At 34.2% G+C, this 26196-nt stretch overlaps 1 protein-coding gene across 3 annotated transcripts in view; it reads right to left on the bottom strand.

The window, feature by feature from the left end:
- LOC112834772 (A disintegrin and metallopeptidase domain 3-like) overlaps nucleotides 1–26196 on the bottom strand; it is a 166961-nt gene that overhangs the window by 54783 nt on the left and 85982 nt on the right. For all 3 annotated transcript variants that reach the window (XM_025886247.2, XM_073902517.1, XM_025886246.2), the window contains exons 11-14: nucleotides 24756–24892; nucleotides 14531–14717; nucleotides 1840–1941; nucleotides 72–267 (exon numbers count right to left, since the gene is read on the bottom strand). In XM_025886247.2, the coding sequence (XP_025742032.2) occupies nucleotides 72–267; nucleotides 1840–1941; nucleotides 14531–14717; nucleotides 24756–24892 (622 nt within the window). The remainder of the gene's footprint in view (nucleotides 1–71; nucleotides 268–1839; nucleotides 1942–14530; nucleotides 14718–24755; nucleotides 24893–26196) is intronic.

The raw sequence follows: 26196 nt of genomic DNA on the forward strand, positions 1-26196 counted from the left end.
TGTTAACTTTACTGGGAAAAATATAAGATAAAATAATGAAAATGAACCCCAGAAAAAAGTACAACTATTACATTTTCCAAATAAGTCTGCACACTGTTTATCTGGATCTTGGCATATTCCATGATAGCAATAGGCAGTCTTATTATTGCATGGTTCTAAATCAGCAGATTTCACATCAGGTACACAAAATTCACTTCTTCCATTGCAAAATTCTGGAAAATCACATGGATCTTTGCTTTCCCGACATACAGTTCCTTTTACAGATATCTGTGGGAGAAAGAAAAACAATTATTTTTGTAAAGTAGTAAACCAAAAATATAAAATAACTTAAACAAGAGCAATGTATTCCTGTCATTTCCATTATTATTACATTTTTAACTTAAGTCAAATTATGAATTTACTTAAAAGCTCCGGTGAAACAGATTGGAAAAAACCCAAATGTCCATCAATGGATGACTAGATTAACAAATCGTGGTATATTCATACAATGGAATATTTTCAGCCATTTAAAGGAGCACTGATACATATGCTACAAGGTGGATGAACCTTCAACACTATTTTAAGTGAAGAAAGCCAGACACAAAAGGTCACATATTCTATGCTTCTACTTACATGAAATATCCAGAACAGTTTACTCCAGACGGAACACAAGTTGGTGGTTGCCAGGGACTGAGGGGAAGGGAGAAAGGAGAACAAGGGCTAAAGGGCTGGGAGTCTCCTGTTTGAGTGAGGAACATGTTTTGGAACTAGATAGAGGTGGCAGTTGCACAACATTGTGAATGTACTGAATGACACTAAATTGTTCACCTGAAAATGGCAAATGTTATGGTACATGATTTTCACCTTAATTTTTTAAAGGCTCCAGCAAATGTAGGAATTATCCCTGTGTGTAAGGGAAGGGGCAAGGGACTGTGTAGAAAAGTCTTATTGCTCAATCCTGCTGACTTGGAGACAAAGGCCAAGATGAGAGCTCTGGTGAAGGGAAGAGCAACAAGGTTTATAGCTAAGTGGCAGAAACTCTAGGCTTGCCTCTATGTTCATGCTCCTTAAAGACAAGTACCGTTGGCTTTAGTTACTAGCACATAGAGTGAAAAAGAACACACATAGAACAAAGTAGAATGACGTTAGAAGAGATTTCATTGACAGAGAACCTGGCAAATCTGAAATCTGGCAATCAAGATCTCTAATTAATCAGCTTCTATAATTGTCGTTGACTCCTGAAAATGACACAGAAAAGGCAAGATGCTAAAATCTTACTCAGTCTCCCTTCAGGTGCAGCTATAAAGGAAAATTGAATGGAAAACGTCCCAAGGGAAGTCAAGGATTCAATCTACTTCTGGGACCAGGAGTCCTTGCAAAGTTAAACTTCAGTATTAGACATGCTACATGTTGTTGACTATTCTACATGGACTCTTTTTCTGCTGTTCTCAAATGAGATTATTATTATTGTTTGTTTATTCAAACATTGTATGTCAACTGTGTGTTGGGTGGCTTATTTGTAATTTTGTCATAAGTTGTTGGGTCATGAAGAGCTACATTCAGGTATGGCCTCAGGTATGACCAAGAGGAATCCATAGTGCCCAAATAATCTGGAGTTGGTATTGGGTAACTGGATGGATCTTGAGTAGAGATTGAAATACAGTGAAGGCAAAGATAAGAAAGAAGTTGAAAAAAATCTAAGAACATCTTCTGAATTCCGAAGTCAACTGTGTATGAATCAAGTATTTAAAGTTATATATTTGAAAGTTGTGTAAAAAAAAAAGTAAAAAAAAAATAAGTGAATGCACAAGAACAGAAAAAAATCATGAAAGAAAATACTGTAGTATTTTGAAAGCTTACCAGACAAGTTTCTTTATCACAGCATGCTCCAGTGCCACACTCTGCAAATTCAGTCAGAGTACAATCTGCAGGATTACAGCATTTTCCAAATTGTTTGCAATGCTAAAGGTAAATATAATCAAGTTCAATAATAGGAATTTTCAATCAAATAAATCATTTTATTTATTGTCAAAATGTACTCTAGTATGTCTCTTAGTTAATTACAATCACAGTATGATTTTTACTTCTGTATTTATTTTTAACACCATTTCATTTAAAACTAATATATTTCCAGTATAGTAAAAGAAGATAGTAATGAAATTATTTATGATTCCATAAATAATAGAAACTGAACTGTTAAAAATTTAATGTAATTTCTGTCAGTCTTTGTGTTCATAAATATATGCACTATAAATTTAAAAGTATTTTTCCATTTATTATATTATAAGTACTTTTTCATCTCACCAATCTCCTCAAGATATCATTTTGAGAATCCATAAAAATTTATGAATGTGACAAAATAGAGGTTTCTAAATTATAACATTTTATTATTTAAAGGATGTTTTAATGAAAATGTTATTATTATTATTATTTATTTTTATCTCCAAGATTTTATATTCAAGATTAATTCTAGAAGTTATTAGGTCATAGAGTACAAAAATATTAAAGACTATAACATACTCTTATTTCCTTCTTTCTATATACTTATCTATTCAGTGCAAGAGTGATCCAGACTGTTAGTAATATTTAAAAATTAGTAGAGTGATAGGTGTGATAAGTGAAAATAACTAAGTGCTTACATCTGTTTCAATTTTATTATTTTAGTTACTAATGAGCTATAAATTTTAAAAAACACATATTCTGGTTTATATTTCTATGCATATATTTCTGTTAAGGCATTCTGTTTATTTCCTTTATTCATAAGCATTTTTATATTAATTATATTAACCCTTGGCCACTAATATATGTTTACTATGTTTTATAATTTGTCATTGACAACTGACTTTTGTTTTGGTGCATTTTGGATTTGTTTGTTTGTTTGGGTAAATTTTAGATATTGTGAGATTGTGAAATGGTAGAACTATCTGAGAACTATCATCTTTTTTCGTGGTTTGTTCTTGAGTTTATGGATAAAACTTTCTTCCACCCTAACCCCAGTAAATATGTGAGTAAAATGTCTGTGTTAGGTTTGAGTGGTGTGTTGTGAAGGAAGCTATAATGATGTATCTCTTTCCCAAAACAGAAGTTAAATTTATCAGTTGTTTCAATAGAATAATGATTTACTCCTGATCTTTTGTAATGCCTGGATTGTTATATAGATATGCTATATAAAATTAGATACAATGTCAATATCTTTAATTACATTAACTGCATATACTAAAGTTTATTTAAAAATGTTATTATTGGGTGCCTGGGTGGCTCAGTCAGTTAATCATCTGCCTTTGGCTCAGGTCATGATCCCAGGGTCCTGGGATAGAGTCCCCGCATTGGGCTCCCTGCTCAGTGGGGAGCCTGCTTCTCCCTCTGCCTCTGCCTACCTCTCCTCCTGTTTGTGCCTGTTCTCTCTCGCTATCTCTCTGTGTCAAATAAATAAATAAAATTTAAAAAATGTTATTATATAAGTTTTAATATTTACAGGAGTTGGGCATTTTTCCATTTTTAAGTTTCATTATTAAAAATAATGTATTATGCTTCATAATAGAAAGATTTTAATAAAAATTATCAAGAGTATTTAGTAAAGACAGAAGATTGAACACACACTAAATATTAATATTGGGAGGGAAAAAAAATCAATGACATGAAAGGGAAAGCCTCCAAAGGCTAGAATCAAAGACAAAGCCTACAGTGAAGAGCATTTTCTGACAATATTCAATGTATACTGGAAAGCTACGCTAAATGCTGAGCTTAGAAATTGATGTTCAATGAATCGCGGTTTAAAAATGGATCCCACGGGGCGCCTGGGTGGCTCAGTCATTAAGTGTCTGCCTTCGGCTCAGGTCATCATCCCAGGGTCCTGGGATCGAGCCCCACATTGGGTTCCCTGCTCCACGGGAAGCCTGCTTCTCCCTCTCCCTCTTCCCCTGCTTGTGTTCCTTCTCTCACTGTGTCTCTCTCTGTCAAATAAATAAAATCTTCAGAAAAGTTTTTTTTTTTAAAAAATGGATCCCACTAAGGGACTGGATGTGAAAACTTTAAAAATAGGTAACTGTTAGGGACTCTGGGTGGCTCAGTCGGTTAAATGGCTGCCTTCAGCTCAGGTCATGATGTCAGATCCCTGAGACGGAGTCCCGCATCAGTCTCCCTGCTCTGTAGGGAACCTGCTTCTCCTTCCCCCCTGCTTGTGCTCTCTAGCTCTCTCTCTCTGTCTCTCAAATAAATAAAATCTTAAAAAGAAATAAAATAGGTAACTGTGGTATGCCATTGAGAAACTAGAGAAATCAAAAAGGATATATTTTTTACTTCTAGTTGTCCAAACTTTTATCAAATGTCTCTTCAATATTTAATATCATAATTTTTGTCTCTTTGTTAATTTTGATATATGTTGAAAAGTACTGAAATGTTTCTCTACTTCTGGAATAAACTCCAAAATTTTATTCTTTTTTCAGATATTCACTGGGATTATTTGATCATTTAATTTAGACAATTTCGCAGGTATTTTCCAAAATATGTATCATTCAAAGTAATGTTAAACTGGTTATCAGAGGAATCAACTTTCATGATTTAATTCTATTTCTATATGCCTGCAAAAGACACTGGAAATGGATTTTTTAAACGGTACACAATTTACAATAACATTCAGAAATACGAAATATTTAGGTTTTAATTTGAGACATCTAACTAAATGGAATGATATACAATGTTCATAGTTTGAAAATCACATTATGAATACATTAATTCCCCACAAATTCATGTATAGATCCAAAAAAAATAAATCTCAATCAAAATTTTGCTAAGTTTTCTTTTATTTTTTATTTTTTAGGGGATATGGGTAGAAATGGAAAAATGATTCCAAATTTTACACAGAAATACAAGACCTAAAATCACCAAATCTATCTTTGAAAAAAGTATGAAATATGAAGATACAATTTACTTAATTTTGTGAATCAGGGTAAGAAGGGATGGTACTGGTATAAGGATACATGTATGGATCAATAAAACACAAAGTATGTGAACTATTTTTCAATAAAGGTAGCATAGTAATTCAATGGGAAAAAGGATAGTTTTCCAACAAATGGGGCTAGAGATATTAGATATACATATAGAGAAAAAATATGCCCTAATACTTAACCAACAAAAATTACTCAAAATGTATCATAGGCATACACATCAAAGCTAAAATCAGTAAACTTCTAAAAGAAAACTTATGAGAAAGTTTCACAATCTTGGGATTGATAAGACACAAAGTACAAACCATGCCACATATTAGGAGAAAATCTGACAAAAGATTTGCATATAGTTTATATTAAGAATTCCTATAACTATATAATAAAAAAAAATCCCATCAAAATATGTAAAATATGTGAACATTCAAAAAGGAGACATAGAAATATGAATGTTGCACAATCATATGAGACACTATCTAGTATGATTAGTCATCAGGGAAATACAAATTAAAACTACAGTGAAATACAAGCACACATTGAAATTACTAAAATGAAAGAGACTGGCAGTAACAAAAGTTGGTAAGAATAAGGAACAACTGTCTCTCATACATAGATGGCTGGAATGTAAAATATTACAAGGATTTTAAAATGCAGATTGATGTTTTGTTACAAATTTAATAGTACAATTAACATATGACCCAGCAATTCTATTCCTAAAAACAGAAAAAAAAGACATATTCTTTAGAAGCATTTTTCATACTTGAAACCAAAAACAACCTAAATGTTCATTAATAATTCCATGAACAAACAATATTATATTCATACAAAGAAATACTACTCCACAATAAATACCAATGAACTACAGATATGTTCAATCATGTAGTTGCAGTTGAATATCAAAAATATAAGCAAAAAATCTACAATCAAAAAGGATCCGAAACCTATGATTTATTCATGTGAATTTCAGTAGTGGGCAAAAATAATGTGTTGTGACAGGATTAGAAGTTTCAGAAACTAATGGGATTGACTGCTCCAAGTCAATGGAGTTATGGGAGAACTGTCTATGGTAATGTAAATATTTTAATAGTTCTTTTATCCACATCTAATTAAGTATAACATAAGTCAAATTAAAAGACAAAACAAGACTCAGCAAGCCAAAAAGAAAACAATATAAATAAATATAATGAAGACTACCTAGACACATCCTAAATTTTGTGCTGAAACAAAAGACAAAGTCACAATGCCTATGGATCATCTGGCCAGGTGTGGAGCTAACTTGGTTGCTGGTTTTCAGTGATAATGGGGACAAATGGTCTTTGACCATCATTGTTGAGATTCCTGATAAGTTCCATCAGTGGGGTTGGTGGTCTTGTAATATTAAGGAAAGCTTATTGTGGTGGTTATTCACTCACCTACACTATCAAGAAAATAAAACTACTTTCCTTCTGCCATAGCCATAAATATAGATAGAAAAATCCCTGGTGATCAAGAGCAGTTAGTCATTCTAACATTTATTGAGACATGTTCTTATTTCATGGAAAGGGAAGAAATTAGATATTTAGGCAAAAGCCTAATGAAATCCTAAAACTTAGACTCATCTGACTAATATATTAGGGATCAATGCAGATTTTTCTGGATTTGAAGACTAGGAAGTCACTTGGTCACTTAAGAACCAGCATCATGCTCTAAGCATCATTTGTCAGTGACCACTCTGGTTAATGATATAGACATGGAGGAAGAGAATGTAAAGACTCACTGCAGCTTATTGCAGTAGGTCTTGTTAAAAGATAAACTGAGCAAAAATCAATTCAAACTGGGCAGCATCTAGTCTAGCCAAAGAAAGATCTGCGAAGCTATACAAAATGAAAAATTTTTATAGGCAGAAGGGACCAGGAACAAGGAAGTTATACTGGAAAATAAGCTTGTTTGTTATTGCAGTTACATTCCTTTAGGGGACATCAGGGGTCTATCAGGCAATAGCTAGTAGTGATCAGGTGATTCCTGACTTGGCTGATTTAAGATTCTATTTCTGGGAGAGTTAAAACCATTTAAGTCTTGGTTTGGTCAACATGGGGCTTACCCCAGTGACTCCATTATGGGCCTGTTATCTTCTTTTTAACAGTTTTACAGCTATAATAAAACAATGGCCTAACCAAAATAAATTCCCATTTTCCAATAGATGCTTTTAAAATCCCGTGAGGCAAGCAACCATTTTTCTTTGGTCCACTGTGACTCCATCTTAGGTTTTTAATGAAGACTAAGAGTGCCCAGATGATGAAATAGGCATGCAAATCAGATCAATCAGTTCATACAAACAGTGCAACTAGGCTATCAGAAACAACTGAATCTCCTCTTGTGTCTCAGGAATAATCTCTGAAAAACCATTCAGGAACTGGGCAATAAAATACTCTGAATAAACACTTTTGCAAAAGGTAGACAAAATTCCCTGCAAGCCAAGGGCCAGAAAAAGAAAACCAATAGTTCAAGTCTGAGTCATAAGGCCTTGTAGATCTGAATATTATGCCAGAGAAAATCTAATGAAGAATCTGATGGTCTGTTCTTGGGAGAAATTCTCTCTCACCACTGGGTTACAGAAGATCATCTTCAGAAAGATGAAATGTACTTTTTAAAAAAAGATTTATTTATTTGCGAGAGAGAATTTCTAGCAGACTCCCCACTGAGCGTGGATCCTGACACGAGGCTTCATCCCATGATCCTGAGATCATGACCTGAGCTGAAATCAAGAGTTGGACACTTAACCCACTGAGCCACCCAGGTGTCCCAAAATGTATTCATAAAAAAGAAATTTTAAAAGGTAAGTAGACAACCAAGAGTTAAATACCAGTGGAACACACACTCAAGACAGGAAGTATAGTCTTTAAATATGGTAAATTCTGGGGTGCCTAGCTGGCTCAGTTGGTGGAGAAGGGGTAGAGAATATAGATTACCTCCTACAGGTCCCTTCTGGTATTTATGTTTCTCCTACATTAATATTCAGTCTCCTAAGAACTGGACCTTGAACTTGCATCAGCAAATGCTGCTGAGATTGCAACAAATGTCTTGACAGCAATGATTTCTCCCAAAATAGGCCAATTTCTCCCTATCTAGGCTTGCTATGATAGCCAAATTATTGTTTTCAGAAAACTGCAGGCTGCTTGGCAGGAAATAGTTAAAATGCATTCAAGGAGTTTGCCTATCAAAAGAAACACAGAATTGACACAGTCTTGTATTCATTTCCTATTTCTGCTGTAAAAAAAACTTACCATACTTAGTGGCTTAAAACTATGTACATGCATTATTTTTTAGTTCTGGAGATCAAAAGTCCAAAAGGGGTCTTACTGGACTAAGATCAAGATGTTGAAAGCTGTGCATTCTCTGGAAGCTCTAGAGAAAATCTGTTTCCCTACCTTTTCCCGCTTCTAGAGGCCACCTGCATTCCTTGGCTTATGGAAACTTCACCTTCAAAATCAGCAGTACAGCATCTTCAAATATCATTTTCACATGTCCTCTGACTCTGACCTGCCCCTTGTCATTATTACATTGGATCTGCTTAGATGATAATAGAGGATACCTAACACGCTCAAAGTCCTCAGCTTGATCATATATTCAAAGTCCCTTTTGCCATGTAAGGCAAAATTACAGATGGATTGCATACCTAAACATAAACTGTAGAAAAAATTCCAAATATATTTTGAGGAATACATGTGAACATTTGTGTGTGTTGCTCTATATGCTATAAAATGCAAATGTCACAACTGTTCTTTCTGGCTTATCCACAAAAGTAACACACCATCATTTCCACAGATCCTAATGATCACAGAGGTGGGCCCTATTCAGTGTGGCAAGATACTTTATAAGGGCAGGATTACCTGCAGAAAAGGATCACTGGGACAATGATGGATATTGGTTACCAACGGTGGGACTTAGGTAAAGCAGGTAAGCGACCTAGTACCACAAATTTTAAAGAAGGCACACACTCGCAGGTCATGTATTGCTGACTCTGCGTGTTTTGTGGAAGTGATGGTTCCAATGGGCTACCTAGGGGTCTCCCTAGGGACAAGGTTAGAACATGGAGAGGAAAGGTGGCAAAGCTAGCAGCCTGAGGCTCCAAAGAAAACAGGGAAATATATCAGTAGGGTCTGAAATTCCCAAAATAAATGGATCATTCAAAATCTGAAGGTGCTAACCAGTGAAAAAGAGACTGGAGCAATTCAGGGACTTCTGGTTTCAGCTCTGACATGTAAAGAGCTTGGAAGTATCACTCCCACCTTAACTAAAGAAAAAGAACAGAACAAAGGCAATTGAATAGGGAATGAACTTTTGAGTAAATGTTGCTGGAATAATTGGATGTGCATATGTCAAAAAAAAATTTAGACACAAACTTTATCTTTTCTGTAAAAATCAACCCAAAATGGATCAGAGAAATGAAAGTGTGGGAGAAGGGAAGGAGGGTTGAATAAGTGAAACACAGGGGATTTTTAGGGTGGTGAAACTATTTTACATGATGCTATAATAGTGAATACATGTCATTATAAATTTTATGAAAATCCTCAAAATTGTATAACACAAAAAGTGAACTATTGAATTTAGTCAATCATAATGTAAATACTGGCTCATCCATTATAACGAATGTACAACACTAACATTAGATGCTTATAATAGAAAAACTGTGTGCTGGAATTGGGGTAGTGGGTGGGGTGGTTATGTAGAGCTCACTGTATTATTTGCTCAATTTTGCCATAAATCTATCAACTTTTTAAAAAATCATCAACTATTTTTTTAAAAAGTAGATTGAAATTTTACAACAGGTAACACCTTCTGAAAATATATGTTTGAGCTTATTAAACACTGGAACTAACCTGGCTATTGTTTTTTATGCCTTTTGTGTATTTTTGTTCTTGTGTTAGTTTTTATCACTTGATAAATTTTTTCTTGGTTCTCAACATGATACACATTCATAGCTTCTATAATGATTGGGTAAAGTAAGAACTGCCTATACTCCTAAAGTATCTCGAAGTTGTAGAATGTCACATGTAAGGAAAAAATAAAGTACTGTCTGGGGCTGGGGTAAGTCATGAGTAATTAGAGCCTTGCATTATACCACTGAAATATAAACAAGAATTAGAAACCATTGTTCCCAGACTGAACAACAAATTAACAATAATTAAAATATTTTTTCCAGGATGCCTGGGTGGCTCAGTCAATTAACCGTCTGCCTTAGGCTTAGGTCATGAACCCAGGGTCCTGGGATGGAGTCCCACATCGGGCTCCTTGTTCAGCGGGGATCCTGTTTCTCCCTCTGTCTGCTGCTCCCCGTGCTTGTGCGCGCTCTTTCTGACAAATAACTAAATAATCTTTTCAAAAAATAAATAAAATAAAATATTTTTTCCACTAATAGCTTTTGGCATAGAGTATAGCTACTACTTTGTATACCATTGTGGGAAGTTGAACAAATTCATTTTAATTTCATCACATCAGGCAATGCTTAGAGCATAGTTTTACTGTCCTGGACTCCCACAGTTATGTGTCTTCTCTGGATTATACTAATTCTTGTAAAATGTGACATACTATTGAGTGTGTAGATATTCTGTCACAATCATAACGTTTTTATAATGGCCTGCACTGAAAAACTTTATTGCTTTATGCTGCATGCTATTTAATTTAAACATATGATTAAAGACAGACTTTACAATTCAAATAATATTCTTGATATGTCACTATATGAGTCACCAAAAAAAAAAGCAACTAAGTTTCATTGGGGGTAGGTGGAGTTCAGCAACAAGATCAATTAAAGCAGTCCAGGATAATTGAGGAAAAAAGCCTTGTCATTGGGCCTTACATCTGATTTAAATCTCATGAAATTGCAGGCATCTCTGACCATACACAGCTGATTTCATCTTCTGGCCCTGAATTTCCTTTGATATCCACTGGCTCATTGGAACCAAAGAACTTTACTCTGTAGTTAAGTGAAATAAATGTATGATTCTGATATTCCCATTAAAAGTTCTTTATGAAAAAATCCTATTTAATTGGGTGGGAAAACCCCCAAATTTCCTTCATAAACAGACTGGCCTCTGACACTGGTAAACCCCACAAACAGGAGACTGTTCACCCCATAAGAAACATATATCACCAGCCCACCTACTGCTTCACCTGAACTACTAGATCATTGGGGTCCTCCCTACAAGACCTGTCTCATGCCAAGAAAACTTGGTTTACTGGAGAAACAGCATACCTCTAAGCCTTCTACCACACTAATGATAAATTGCTGATAATTTACAGAAGTGAATGCTGATGAAATAGCCAAAAAATGTATGAAAGACAGGCACAGATCATTCAAGAATAAGAAAACCCAAAGTAGGTAAGATATCTTCAATTCAAAGAAATACATACACATATACCTCAGGACATAGCACTTTCACATATTGGGGAAGAGCCTAGAGCAATGCAGGCACATGTTCAGCAGGAAATATTTGCAAAAAGAAAGCCTTAACTGCAAGAGTCTTAATAATAAAACTTACATTTTCACTGACATAGATCAATAAATAAACTATACTATTCATAAAATTAACACTAAAAGCAATGAAAACATTTGGATTATAGCTATATTAAAAATAGATGAGCTTTGCAAGTATAATATTGAATGAAAGTCCAAGTTACCAAACGATAGAAACCATATGATTGCAATATAAAGGTAGAAAACAGTCAACCAAAGCATATTGCATAAGGATGCAAAAAATAGAGGTAAACTATCTTGAAGAGTAAAGCACTGAAATGATCATCATTAAATTGTAAATGATGATTGGAAGGAAGGGGCATGTAATCGAGAAGAGACATGCAAAGAGCTCCTTTGGTAGAGGTAAGGTTTGTTTTGACCTCAGTGTAAATTATTCAGGTGCTTGTTAAGTATCTATTTGTTACACTCTTCATTCATATTTCATGTGTATTATATATCAAAATGAAATGATGAGTATGATATAAATATTTTTTTAAACAAAAGTGGGCAGTGAACTGTCCTATCAAGATAACATATATAAAGAGAATATATAAAGTATATTTTAAGTATATATTTAGGTATATTTTAAGGAATAGAATATAATTCAAAAGGACATTATTTCAGAAGGAAATTTTACATGCAAAAAATAACCCCTTAATAAACAAAAGGAATGGTAGGTAAAATAAAGCAACTACCTTCTGAATAAAATCTTTGGAGTACTTTCCAGTGTAAAGAATAAAGATGACAGAAATTAAATATTTTACAAAAACGTCATGTAAGTTAATTGTGTTGTAAATCCTGTTATTTTGGGGAAATGTGGCCCAGCTATGGTTAAACCTTAAGTATATATGGTAAAATGCAAGGATAATCACTAAAGGGAGATTGAAAGTACATATCTACTGAATCACTCACAGAAATAGTGGAAGAAAGAAAAACAAAACATACAGATCAAAAGAAAAAATTCAATTGAGCGCTGTGAATTGTGTCAGACTGATGAATCACAGATCTGTACCCCTGGAACAAATAATACATTATATGTTAATAAAAAAGAAAAGAAAAACAAATGTGGCAAAGTGAACATAAGAAATATAAAAATTTTGAGACAACTAAAGTTATAGATAATATGTAGTCTAGAGGACCATAAGAAGTCATAACAGCCAGGGGTGCCTGGGTGGCTCAGTTGGTTAAGTGTCCAACTCAGTTTCGGCTGGGATCATGATCTCAGGGTTGTGAGATCCAGCCCTATGATGGGCTCTGCTAGATGGGCATGGAGCCCCATGGAGGGGGGTGGGAGGGATGGGGTGACTGGGTGATTGACATTGGGGATGGTATGTGCTATGGTGAGTGCTGGTGAATTGTGTTGAATCACAGACTGTTGGATCACAGACCTGTACCTCTGAAAAATATAATACATTATATGTTAATAATAAAAAATAAATACAGGAGCCTGGGTGGCTCAGATGGTTAAGCAACTGCCTTTGGCTCAGGTCATGATTTCCAGGTCCTGGGATGGAGCCTCACGGCGGGCTCCCTGCTCAGCAGGGAGTCTTCTACTTCTCCCTCTTCCTCTGCCTCTCCCCACGGCTCCTGCTCTAGCTCTCTGTCCCAAATGAATAAATAAAAAATTAAAAATTAAAATAATATAAATAGATAAATAAATAAATAAATAAATAAATAAATAAATAAATATTCTCTCTCTCCCTCCCTCTCGATCCCTCTCCACCCTCTCAACAAAAAAAGTCATAACAGGTAAATGTAATGAGGTACCTTGGAGATGATCCTGGACAGAAAGATGCCATTAGATAAAAACAAATGAAATCTAAATAAATTATGGACTCTAGTTAATTAAAACAACAAGCAAAAAGTCATAATAATGTTTGCGGGGATAATCTTATAAATCAAAGACAGAGTGAATAATAAATTAAAACCCAATGAAAATATTGAACTTAAAAGTACAGAAAAACTAAATGTAAATAGAAAAATATTAGGGAAATACGAATTAAAGAAAGCCAGTGTGTGCACAGATACAGATGTATGCCAGACCAGATAGACTAAAACAGAAAGCAACATGAGAGAAAAACAGATTCAGTATTTAAAGGTAAATGTTAAATTTCTAGGAAGATATAAAAATTGTAAATATGTTTGCGCCATATAAAAACCTTCAAAATATACAAAGCATGAACTGAGTAAATTATAATGAGAATTAGGCAAATACAACTGTATAGTTGGAGGTATCGATATTATTTCTTAAGTACTGAGAGTTTAAGCAAACAAAACTAATAAGAATATAATGGAACACTACACCAAAACAAATTATGTAATATATGGTGATTAACATAACAATTAAAGAAATTAAAAAAATAAAATAAAATAAAATAAGTATAAAAAAATCTTAAAAAAAACTAATAAGAATATAGAATATTTGAGTCATTAACCTAGAAATTATAATGAAATCAAGTTATATAGAATTTTGTTCCTAACAGTTTACATTTTCTCAAGCAAATATGAAATACTCAAAATTATCACTATTAATAATTATATGAAAGAGGTTATAACAAAATTCAATGATTAGCCATCTTACCAAACACAAATTAAAAAAAGTAATAGCAAAAAGCTAAATATAACAACAACACATCAAGGACTATTATTAATCAAATTCTGTGAAGTTGAATTCAAATAAATAAAAATCCCACAGTTGCAAAAATGGAAATTAGGATTTGAGGAGGTAAACAATACACATGTAATAACTTAGTGAACCAATGCAGTCACTTTGGAGGAGTTCAGGAGATGACTGAGGTAATGGTAATAATATCGACATTAACCATCTTTATAATACAGAAAAGTGGGTATTGCTATTAATGGTTACACAATGAAGAAAATCTACCTCTTTAATCCATGCTACACTTACCCTTTACTTAAACTCTTCAAATGCTTTAAATTCAGGATGAGTCCATTATCACATGGCCCAATATCTCCTTTAGATATTTGATAAATGGTGCAGCATTTGGGGAAAAAAAAAAGTCTTTCTGTTTTATAACACATCTATATTTATAAGGCTACACAAGAAACACAAAGAAAAATCTTTAGATAAGCTATTATGTTTGTCACTAACCTCTGTACCACCACAATCACATTGTTCTGGTGGTTCCAAAATTCCATTGCCACAAAGTGAATTTCTTCCTTGGTAAACCACTTTTGAAACTATTTGATTGTGAAGACATTCAAATTCAGGCTGTGAAATCATACGTTTAAATTCATCCATGCTGCAACTGCTAAAAAACTTTACACCATGGGAACGTCTAAAAATAAATTATATTCTTCAGATAAATGGAATAATATCAGTTTCAAAGAAACCCTCTTCAATAGAATACTATGATTTTGTAGTACAGGAAGATTTCATGAAAACAGTCAGAAAAGTGGTTGATTCTAAGAAGCTAGAGTCTAAATTGGACTACAAACCTGTGTAACTTACTGGAAGGTTTTTGATGGCTGCATGACAGATACCAGGCTTAATGTAAAAATAAAGTTAAGGAAAATAATGTATATATTGGCAATGATCTCATTAAATACATATGAATAAAAATAAGTATGAATAACATTGTAAAAATTAGTAATTCAGTAATTCTACTTTTAAGATTGGTATAGAAGAAATTTGTATGTTTGTTAATGTTGAGTTTATTGCAGCAAAAGTTATAAGACTGTGTTAAAGCTTTTTGTATTTGCTGTGTAAGCATTTTGTAAAACATTGAAAATAGTTTGAAATAGTACAAGAGAGCATTTCTTATGACTTATTTTATATCATTTGTTTTCCTCATTCTAAAGAGTTGAATAAAATCTGTTTGATTCAGTTCTCCAACAACAACAAAAAAAGAATACTATGAATTCTGTACACTTCACTTACAAAAGAGCCAAGAAGGAGGGGAGAACTCTTTTTTTCCCCCTTTAGTTTTTATTTAAATACCAGTTAGTTAACATATAGTGTCTTATTAGTTTCATGTGCTTTTTTCCTGATGCAAGTCATAAATGAAAGCAATAAGTCTATTTGTATTGTAATTCTATATAATAGACATCTAGCACGTAAAGGAAGTTAAAATGATATGAGTTAGAATATATTAAAACTCTTAACAGTGGTTCACACACAGAAAGCTCTCTTTAAATATATCTTATTATTTTCATTATTATTGTCAACATAATTATTATAATAAGAAGTAATAGTTATGAGAAAATGAAACATATTAGGGAATTTATGTAAACTGAAGGAATAAAAGACTGATTATGCTAATGAAAAATCAGGGTTATTTATTCTTTGGTATCAAAATCTATCAATTAAAATATATCAACACTGAGTATATAAAATCTGTAAGTCTGAGATTCTTTTTTATTTTATATTTGCACATTTCTAAGTGTACTACTTCATGGGCTTTTGTTTAATTTTGTAGCAATCTAAATAAATCTTAGAGAAATGATACAATATAGTTCAAAGGATAAATGTTTCCTGAAACACTTAAGAATAATTGCCAAAAACAATCTTAATAACTCAAAATATTTTAATGTATAATTCTTACATAGAACTAAATTCTCCTTAAGCAGACCCTTCAAAATCAGAAAATAGTGATACATTACTAATATCTAAGCCTCAAATTCCATTCAAATTTCCCCTTTATCACAATATTGGCACTTTATAGCAATAGGATCCAGTTCAGAATCAACCATTTAATTCTCAATATCTAAGTTTGTTGTTTAGTTATCTATTATCTACATTTGTTCTTGAATTTCATGACTTTGAAAAGTTTTATGATTATAGGCTGATTATTTGCTAGAATAATCCTTTTCTTCAATTTGGGATTTAGGATTATAAAATGTTCTCTCATAACTACACTGAGGTTATGCATCTTGGCAACATTATTACAGAACCATTGCTTAGTCTGTTTTCATTGCATACTGACAAATGGCTCACAATTTTAATTTTGAATCATGTTTTCCAATTATACTAACTGGGTTATAATCCATTACTATCATTGTTATTTATGACATTCAAATTGTCCCTGGTTTGGCTATTGGGAGCCACTTCAAACTGGTTTTGGGTCCCTTTGACAAATCTCCATAGTTCTTTGAAAACCTCCCTATATTCTTTTTTTTTTTTAAAGATTTTATTTATTCACAAGAGACAGAGACAGAGAGAGAGGCTGAGGGAGAAGCAGGCTCCCCGCTGAGCGTGGAGTCCAGTGCGGGACTCAGTCCCAGGACCCTGGGATCATGACCTGAGCCGAAGGCAGACGCTTAACCATCTGAGCCACCCAGGCTCCCACACCTCCTTATATTCTGACACAAGATGTTCCACACTCATTTGATTTTTCTGCCTTAGCCCTAGACTCAATCATTTCTCCAACGTGCCCCAGTTCCTTTTAGTGGAGAATAGTATTTCTTTTTATTATTTCTTTTTATTGAAGTGTAGTTGACAATAATATATGTTTCACCTGTACAACATAGGTGATTCAACATTTGTATTCATTACAAGGTAATCACCATAATAACTTAATTACCATCTGTCATCATACAAAGTTGTTACATGTTATTAACTATATTTCCTATGCTGTACATTGTACCCCCATGTCTTATTTATTTGATAACTGGAAGTTTGTACTTTTTAATTTCTTTCTGCTATTTTTTTTCATTCTCCCATCCCCTCCTCTCTGGCAAACACCAGTTTGTTTTCTGTATTTACAGTATATTTCTGTTTGGGTTTGGTTTTTTTAATTTTCTTTGCTTGTTTTGTTTTCTTAGATTCCACATAAAAGTGAAATCATGGGTATTTGTCTTTCTCTGACTTATTCACTCAGCATAGTATCCTCTAGGTCCATCTATGTTGCACGAATGGCAAGATCTCATAGTGGGTTTTTTGGCTGATATATGATATATACATGATATATATATAAAATATTTTCTTACCCATATATCTATCAGTGAATGTTTAGGTTGTTTCTTTATTTTGGCTATTGTAAATAATACTGCAGTGAACATAGGGGTGCATATATCTTTTCAAATTAATGTTTTTATTTTCTTCAGATAAATACCCAGAAGTGGAATTGCAGAATCATATAGTAGGTCCATTTTTAATTTTTGAGAAACCCTCATACTATTTTCCATAGCAGCTACCCCATTTTTCATTCTCACCAACAGTGCATGGAGTTTCCTTTTCTCCAAATCCTCACCAGGATTCATTATTTCTTATTTTTGATAACAGCCATTCTGACAAGTGTGAGGTGATATCTTATTGTGGTTTTGATTTTCATTTCTCTGATGATTAGTGAAGTTGAGCATATCTCATGAGTTTGTTGGTCATCTATATATCTTCTTTGGAGAAATGGTCTATTCAGGTCCTCTGTCAATTTTTAATGGAATTATTTGTGTTCTTAGTGTTGAGTTGTATAAGTTCTCTATATATTCTGGATATTAACCTCTTATTAGGTATATCATTTGCAAATACCTTCTCCCATTCAGTAGGTTGCCTTTTCATTTTATTGATGTTTGCCTTCACTGTGCAAAAACTTTTTTAGTTTGATGTAGTCCCATCTGTTTATTTTTGCTTTTGTTGTCCTTTACTGACTAGACAGATCCAAAAAATATTGGTCAGGGCGCCTGGGTGGCTCAGTTGGTTAAGCGACTGCCTTCGGCTCCGGTCATGATCCTGGAGTCCCAGGATCGAGTCACGCATCAGGCTCCCTGCTCAGCAGGGAACCTGCTTCTCCCTCTGACCCTCCCTCCTCTCATGTGCTCTCTCTCTCTCACTCTCTCTCTCAAATAAATAAATAAAATCTTTAAAAATATTGCTCAGACCAATGTCCAAAGCTTACTCCTGTTTTTCTTTGAGAATTTTATAATTTCCATTCTTACATTTAAGTCTTTAAATACATTTTGACTTTATTTTTGTATATGATATAAGAAAGTCCAGTTTCACTGTTTTGCATGTAGTTGTCCAGTCTTCCCAACACCATTTATTGAAGAGACTGTCTTCTCTCATTGTATTTTTTGCCTACTTTGTTGAAGACTAATTGACCATTTAAGTGTGAGTTTATTTCTGAACTCTATTCTGTTCCACTGATTTATGTGTTTGTTTTTGTGCTAACATTATACTTCTTGTTTGGGTTTGCTTTACTTTGGTTTGGTTTGAGGGGCAAGGATTTTCATCACAGGTTTATTCATAAAGGATTTACACTGGAAACAACTCCAATGTCCATCAAATGAACAGATATACAAATTGTGTTTTTTTTTCACACAATAGAATACTAGCCAGCAACAAAAAGGAATGAACTTCTGATGTATACAACAACATTTTGTTGAGCAAGGAAGTCAGACATGAACACTGCCTATTGTGTATATGAATTTCTGGAACAGATGAAACTAATCTAATGTGATAGAAATTGGTGAAGCATTTGCCTTGGGGGGAGGGTTGACTGGAAAGGTGCACCAGGAATTTTGGGGGTGTTGGGAAGTATTCTTATCCTGATTGGAATGGTATTTGTGAAAATGTGTATGTTGTCAAAAGACATGAAAATGTACAGGTAAAATATGAGCATTTATTTTATGTAAATCAAAACTCAAAAAGTAACCCCCAAGAAAATGCACCACACGTCCTAATTACCAATATTGCACTGTTTTGATCACTATGGTTTTCTAGTAGAGTTTGAAATCAGAGAGTGTGATACTTCCAGTTTTATTTGTTCTCAAGATCACTTTGACTGTTTAGGGTCTTTTGTGGTTCCTTACACATTTAGGATTATTTGTTCTAGCTTTGTGAAAAATGTCATGGGTATTTTGATAGGAATTGCATTGAAACTGTAGATGCAGTAGTATGGACATTTTAACAATATTAACTCTCTCAACCCATGAGCATGGTATATCTTTCCATTTTTTTGTGTGTTGCCTTCAATTTCTTTCACCAATATCTTTCTTCTATCCTTGAAAGTCTGGCTAAAGGCTTATCAATTTTATCATTTCAAATAACCTACTTTTATAGTTTCCCTTATCTTTTCTAATTTTTAAGTATATATTTCATTTATTTCCACTCATCTTTATTATTTACTTTCTTCTACTACATTTGAATTGATTGACTTGCAATTTATTTCTAGTTTCAAACTGTTGTGGTTGGAAAAGATACTTGATATAATTTAAATCTTCTTAAATTTATTCACACTTGTTTTGTGATCTAACATGATCTATCCTGTAGAATATTCTGTGACCTAACATGATCTATCCTGGAGAATATCTTGGAGAATATTTCATGTGTACTTGAAAAGAATGTGCACTCTGCCAATTTTGGATGGAAAGCTCTGTATATCTATTAAATTCATCTGGTTAATGTGTCATTTAAGGCCAATGTTTCTTTATTGATTTTCTGCCTGGATGATCTATCCATTGATATAAGTAGGGTGTTAAAGTCTCCTACTATTATTTTATTACTATCAATTTCTCCCTTTGTGTCTGCTAATATATACTTCATGTATTTAGGTGCCCCTATATTAAGTGCATAGATACTTACAAGTGTTACATCATCTTGTTGGATTTATTCCTTTATCATCATGTAATGACCTTTTCTTGTCTCTTATAACAGGCTTTGTTTTAAAGTCTATTTTGTCTGATAGAAGTATTGTTACCCCAACTTTCTTTTTATTTCCATCTGCATGGGATATCTTTGTCCATGCCTTCACTTTCATTCTGTGTGTCTTTAGATCTGACATGAGTTTATTGTAGGTATCATATATAGTCTTGTTTTTATTTGTCCATTTAAACACCCTATGTCTTTTGATTGGAGAATTCAGTCTATTTATATATTTAAATTATTGGTAGATATGGACTTACTGCCATTCTATTGATTGTTTTCTTATTGTTTTTGTAGTTCTGTTTCCTTCTTCTTCTCTTGCTGTCTTCTGTTGGTATTTGGTGACCTCCCTTAGTGTTATGTTTAAGTTCCTTTCTCTTTATTTTTTGTCTAACTATTATTGATATTTGTTTTGTGTTTACCATGAGCTTCATATGTAATATCCTATGTATATGGCAGTCTGTTTTAAGTTGATGGTTGCTTAAGTTCAAATGTGTTCCAAAAGTGCTACATTTATACTCCCCCTATGTTTGGTTTTTGATATCATATTTGACATCTTATTTTGTGTATACTTTAACTAATTATTATAGGTAGATGATTATCTACTTTTGTCTTTCAACCTTTGTACTAGTTACATAGGTGGTTGACCTGCTGCCTTTACTATATGTTTACCTGTACCAGTGAGATTCATTTCATTCATAATTTTCTTACTTCTAGTTATGGCCTCTTCTATTCAATTGAAAGAACTCCCTTAACATTTCTTGTGTGACCTGTCTGGTGTTGATGAACTCCTCTAGCTTTGCTCGTCTGAGAAACTCCTCATCTCTCCTTAAATTCTGAGTGATAATCTTGATGGGTACTGTATCTTTTACTGTAAGTATTTCTTTCATTAATTTTAATATATCATGCTACTCCCTTCTGGCCTGTAAAGCTTTTGCTGAAAAACCAGCTGATAATCCTATGGGGGTTCCCTTCTACATAACTAGTTGTTTTTCTCTTGCTGTTTTTAAGATTCTCTGTTGATTTTTAAATGTTGACACTGTGATATAATGTGTCTTTGCTCTCTTTGGGTCCATCTTATTTGAGACTCTGTGCTTCCTGAACTTGGATCTCCTTCACCAGGTTAGGTACGTTTTCAGACATTATTTCTTCAGATATGTTTCCTGATCCTTTCTCTTCTCCTTCTGGGGCACCTATAATATGAATGCTAGTATGCTTGGTGTTACCCTAGAAGTTCCTTAAAATAACCTCAATTTTTTAAATTCTTTTTTTTTTCTTTTTGCTTCTCTGGGCACTTTTCACTATCCAGTCTTCCATATTGCTTATCCAGTCTTCTGCTTCATTTAATCTGCTGTTGATTACCTCTGGTGTATTTTTTTTATTTCATTATTGCATTTTTCAGCTTGATTGGTTCTTTTTTTATATTGTCTATGTCTTTGTTGAAGTTCTCACTGTGATCATTCTTCTTACAGTTTGGTGACCATCTTTATGACCATTAATTTGAACTTTATCTCCATTTCATTCTTTTTCTCAGGTTTCATCTTGTTCTTTCATTTACAACCTCTGGTGCCTCATTTTGCTTCTTTCTGTGTGTTTCTATGTACTAGGTAGTTATTTCTTGAGGGAGTGATTTCAAGAAGAAGGTGGTCCTGTAGGGCCCAGTAGTGCAAACCAACCTGGAGACCAAAGCCGGGTGCCCCAAGACTGCCCCCTGTATGGGCTGTGTGCATTCTTCTGTTCTGGCTAGGCTATGACTGCTACAGACTTTCTGGTGAGTGGGGCTGTCTCTCAGTGCACCTATGAGGGACAGCTGCAAGGCACACCAGTGATTAGGGCTGGCCCTCGGCCCACCTGAAAATCCAGGCCATGACTCTTGCAGGCCAGTCTGTGGCTGGATCCCCGGTTTGGGGCCCTTGAGAGGGGCTCTAGTGCTGGCTGATGGCACCCACTTGATATGGCAGGATGGAGGGTTGCTTGGATGGGGCTCTTGTACTGGCCAAGGGTACATACCAGGAGTGGCAGGGTGGAGGGGCACTGTATTGCACATTTGAAAGCTGCTAAGAGATTAGATCTTAAAAGTTCTTATCACAAGAATAAAAAGGACATACGTTATTCTTTATGGTGACAAATGTTAACTAGTTTTCTGTCCCTTTGACTCTTTCCTCTCCTTCTGGGATCCCTATTATGTGAATATTGGTCTGCTTAATTTGTCCAGTAAGCCCCTTATTTATCTTCATTTTTATTATTTTCTTTTTCTTTTTGCTGCTCTGCTTGAGTTCCACTACCCTGTTCTTGAGTTCACTGATCTTTTCTTGTTGTTCATCTAGTCTGCTGTTGAATCCCTCTATTGAATTTTCAGTTCTGTTATTTTATTCTTCAGTTCTATGGCTTCTACTTGGTATTTTCTTATATTTTATAACTCTTTGTTGATGTTCTCACCTTGTTCATTCATTCTTTTCCTGAGCTTGGTGAGCATCTTTATGACTATTACTTCAAATTTTTTAGATAGATTACTTACCTTTGTATAATTAAGATCCTTTTCTGATGTTTTGCCACCTTCTTTTGCTTGGAACACTCTGTCTCTTCATTTTGTTTTATTCTGTCCAATGCTATGTGTTAGATAAAACAGCGACCTCTTCCAGTTTTGAAGGGTGGCCTCACATAGGAGATGAACCTTGCCATTCAACCTTGTCTAACTCTTGGTTTTCTCAAACTCTTGTGATTGTCCAAGCAGCATATTTTAGTTTTTGGCTCCAGTGGTGAAGGATGTACCAAGACCTTTTATTGTCCCAAAGGGGAGGATCTCAATCAGCACCTAGGTTCAGGGTGATTGGAAGACAGACCCTCAAGTAACAGATTTTAAAGTATGAAAATACACACAGTGCTAGGGTACCACAAACATACATCCTGATGGCCAACAGAGCCAGGAGATACAGAGGTGTCCACTGTGCAGCATTTTCAAAAATTGGGGCACCAGATGATTGTAAAAGTTCCTTTCCCTGAGATCCCAGAGATGTTGTGAGGCAGAGCGAGGGCACAAAATGGCATAGACTCCATTTCCAGAGTTCACCTTCGTAGGACTCTAGAGGTGTCCCAAACCACAAGCCTGACCCTCATGCAGAAGCTCCAGGATGAGCAAATAGGCCATTTCATAGAAAGTCTGGGTTTGTGTTTCAGTCTGTTGTCTGTGCAGTACCAGGTAAGCAGTAGCTGGCCAATAACTGTCTCTCCATTTGTTACAGTTCCGTGAGACCCAGGAATACAAACGTTTCTGGCCACCAGAGCCAGGTGATCAAGGATTGCCTTTTGGGTAACAGCCACAAAAAGTGCTATGCCAGACAACTCTAAAAGCTCCTCTGTGGAAGAGATTGACATTCTAGAGTACAACAGATGGAGAGAGCCAAATGAGCACCTGCTATCTTGAAAGTTGGGGTGTCCAATGAGGGCTCAAACCCTTTATTCCTCAAGAAGAAACTCCTGATTTCAGTTCCTTCCCAATTGTGGGTTGGCATGAGAGGGGTGGGAATTACAGAAAGATGTAACATTGTGTCTTAGCCTCCCCTACCCACTCTGATATGGGCTTTTTCTCATTTGCCCAATATGTAGGAGTCCTTAGCTAATTTTTATATTTTTTTAGAGGAAAATGTTCCATACATAGCTGTGGATTTGTTGTGTCTGTGGGAGGACATGAGTTCAGATTCTTCCTATGTTGCTTTCTTGATCCAGAACCCCTACCTACAAATAATTCTTGACATCTCCTTTTCTCTCAGTCTTAAGAAACTGTTATTGATCGTTGTGAAATTTGTCATTTCCCAAAATCACTATATTATAGTTCTCTCTGATATATTTTACATTTATTTTACAAGATAATTTTTATTATCCATACTGAATGAACCAATTAAGAATATAGTTCATTTTATTTATTATAAAATCCCAGTTCCCACATCATGAATGCATGATCAGACTCTTTCTTACATTCCTTTATCACATCCTGGACTTCTTCCCCTGACTAATTCTTTAGTCTTCACTCTATGTTACTTCTTTTTCTTATGTCTAAAACATTCTTCCTTATAGTCCCAGTTTTTTTTTTTTCATTTTTATCCTCCCTGCAACCTCCTTATTTCAGTCTGTCAAGTTTTCAAGCTTGTTGTTATCCAAGTATAACAGAAAAGTTTCACTGAAAAGTTTTCATTGAGCTCTTTAATAACCAGATTTGTTCCTTCTCTTTCAGATCCCGACATAATTATTTCCATAATTATTCCTAGACCACTTTATCAGAAAGTTTTTTCTCCCCATATTTTCCCTATTCATTTTTTTCTTGGCTATCATAAACTGTTTAGATTTTGTTTGTTCTTGTGTCCACTTTTTAATTTTCTGTCCCTGATGGACTAATATATTTAGGACTTATCTATCTTGTTAATCATTTGTAAATCAAACTAACACAATAACCGGGACACAGTAGATACTCATTAAAAATCTGGGGGTGAATGAATAAATTTTACCCAGAAAGTCATCATCAACATCCACCTTCTCTCTACACTATCACATAGAATATAGAATGATTAAGCACATTTTCTACACTATCAAATACTCTCTTCCTTTAATAAACATTAAATAAGTGCATGTTTATTTAATAAAAAATATTCTTAATCAGGTTATCCTGAAAGAGATTATACATTTAAAAATACTACAACATTTCCCAAGAGAAGATATAGATTTGACAAAAATAAAACCTTACATTGCTTTGGTGTTCATTATGCATGTAGTTCCTGGGCAGTAACAAGTGAAGATATCATCATTATATGTTAATCCCAGACTAACTCCAAGCAACTGTGTCATAACAACTGAAAATGCCTCTAAGGTTATCTGTGGATACTAAAAAGAAAAAAAAATCAGAATTGTTATCTAAGTTGTTTCTTCACGTATTTTACCTTTTCAAGTAAATGCAAATACAAATTAAAAAAAAAGAACCAATACACCAAAGCTCATTATTTGCTTAAAAATATGGAAAAAAAGGTAAATGTTGTTATTATCTTTGAGTCATAGCATTTTTAGTCCAAATGGCATTGAAAAATAAAAAAAGATTAATGTAGTCTCATGATTTTAAGACATTACTGATTTAAATCCCATTTTTTATTTTTTAAATTTGTTTTTAATTTATTTTTATTATTTATTTATTTATTTATTTATTTGAGAGAGAACCAACATGGGGCTCAATCTCATGACCCTGAGATCATGACCTGAGACAAAATCCAGAGTTGGACCCTTAATTGACCGAGCCAACCAGGTGCCCCTAAAGTCTTTTTAAATTGATAAGAATAAGCATTGCTTCAGTAACTATATTACTTTTCAAATGAACATTCAGAAAAAAATACACAGATTCGTAAAGGTTGACTTGGCAATTAGTTTTGACTACAGAAATAGTTTTAGGAGGGAAAATCAAATTAACTTTCTTCAAAAGGCAGAATACTAGAACATCTGGCAAGTAGCACTTCTTTTTTATTTTTTTATTTCTGGGCTGTATTATTTCTAATTTTCTTTTTTTTTTATTTTATTATGTTATGTTAATCACCATACATTACATCATTAGTTTTTGATGTAGTGTTCCATGATTCATGTTTGCATATAACACCCAGTGCTCCATTCAATACCTGCCCTCTTTAATACCCATCACCAGGCTAACCTATCTCCCCAACCCCCTCCCCTCTAAAACCCTCAGTTTGTTTCTCACAGTCGACAGTCTCTCAGGGTTCGTCTCCCCCTCTGATTCCCCCCCTTCATTTTTCCGTTCCTACTATCTTCTTTTTTTTAAAAGATACTATATTATTTCTTTCAGAGGTACAGGTCTGTCATTCAACAATTTTACATAATTCACATCACTCACCATAGCACATACCCTCCCCAATGTCTATCACCCAGGCACCCCACGCCTCCCAGCCCCCACCACTCCAGCAACCCTCAGTTTGTTTCCTGAGATTAAGAATTCTTCATATCAGTGAGATCATATGATACATGTCTTTCTCTGATTGACTTCTTTCGCTCAGCATAACACCCTCCAGTTCCATCGATGTCATTGCAAATGGCAAGATTTCTTACTTTTTGATGGCTGCATGATATTCCATTGTGTATATATATATACACCACCCCTCCTTTATCCATTCATCTGTTGATGGGCATCT

The sequence above is a fragment of the Callorhinus ursinus genome, unplaced genomic scaffold (genome assembly GCF_003265705.2).
Source record: "Callorhinus ursinus isolate GAN/ISIS: 27379988/994484 unplaced genomic scaffold, GSC_fseal_2.0 scaffold17, whole genome shotgun sequence".
In the NCBI taxonomy this organism is placed as follows: Eukaryota; Metazoa; Chordata; class Mammalia; order Carnivora; family Otariidae; genus Callorhinus; species Callorhinus ursinus.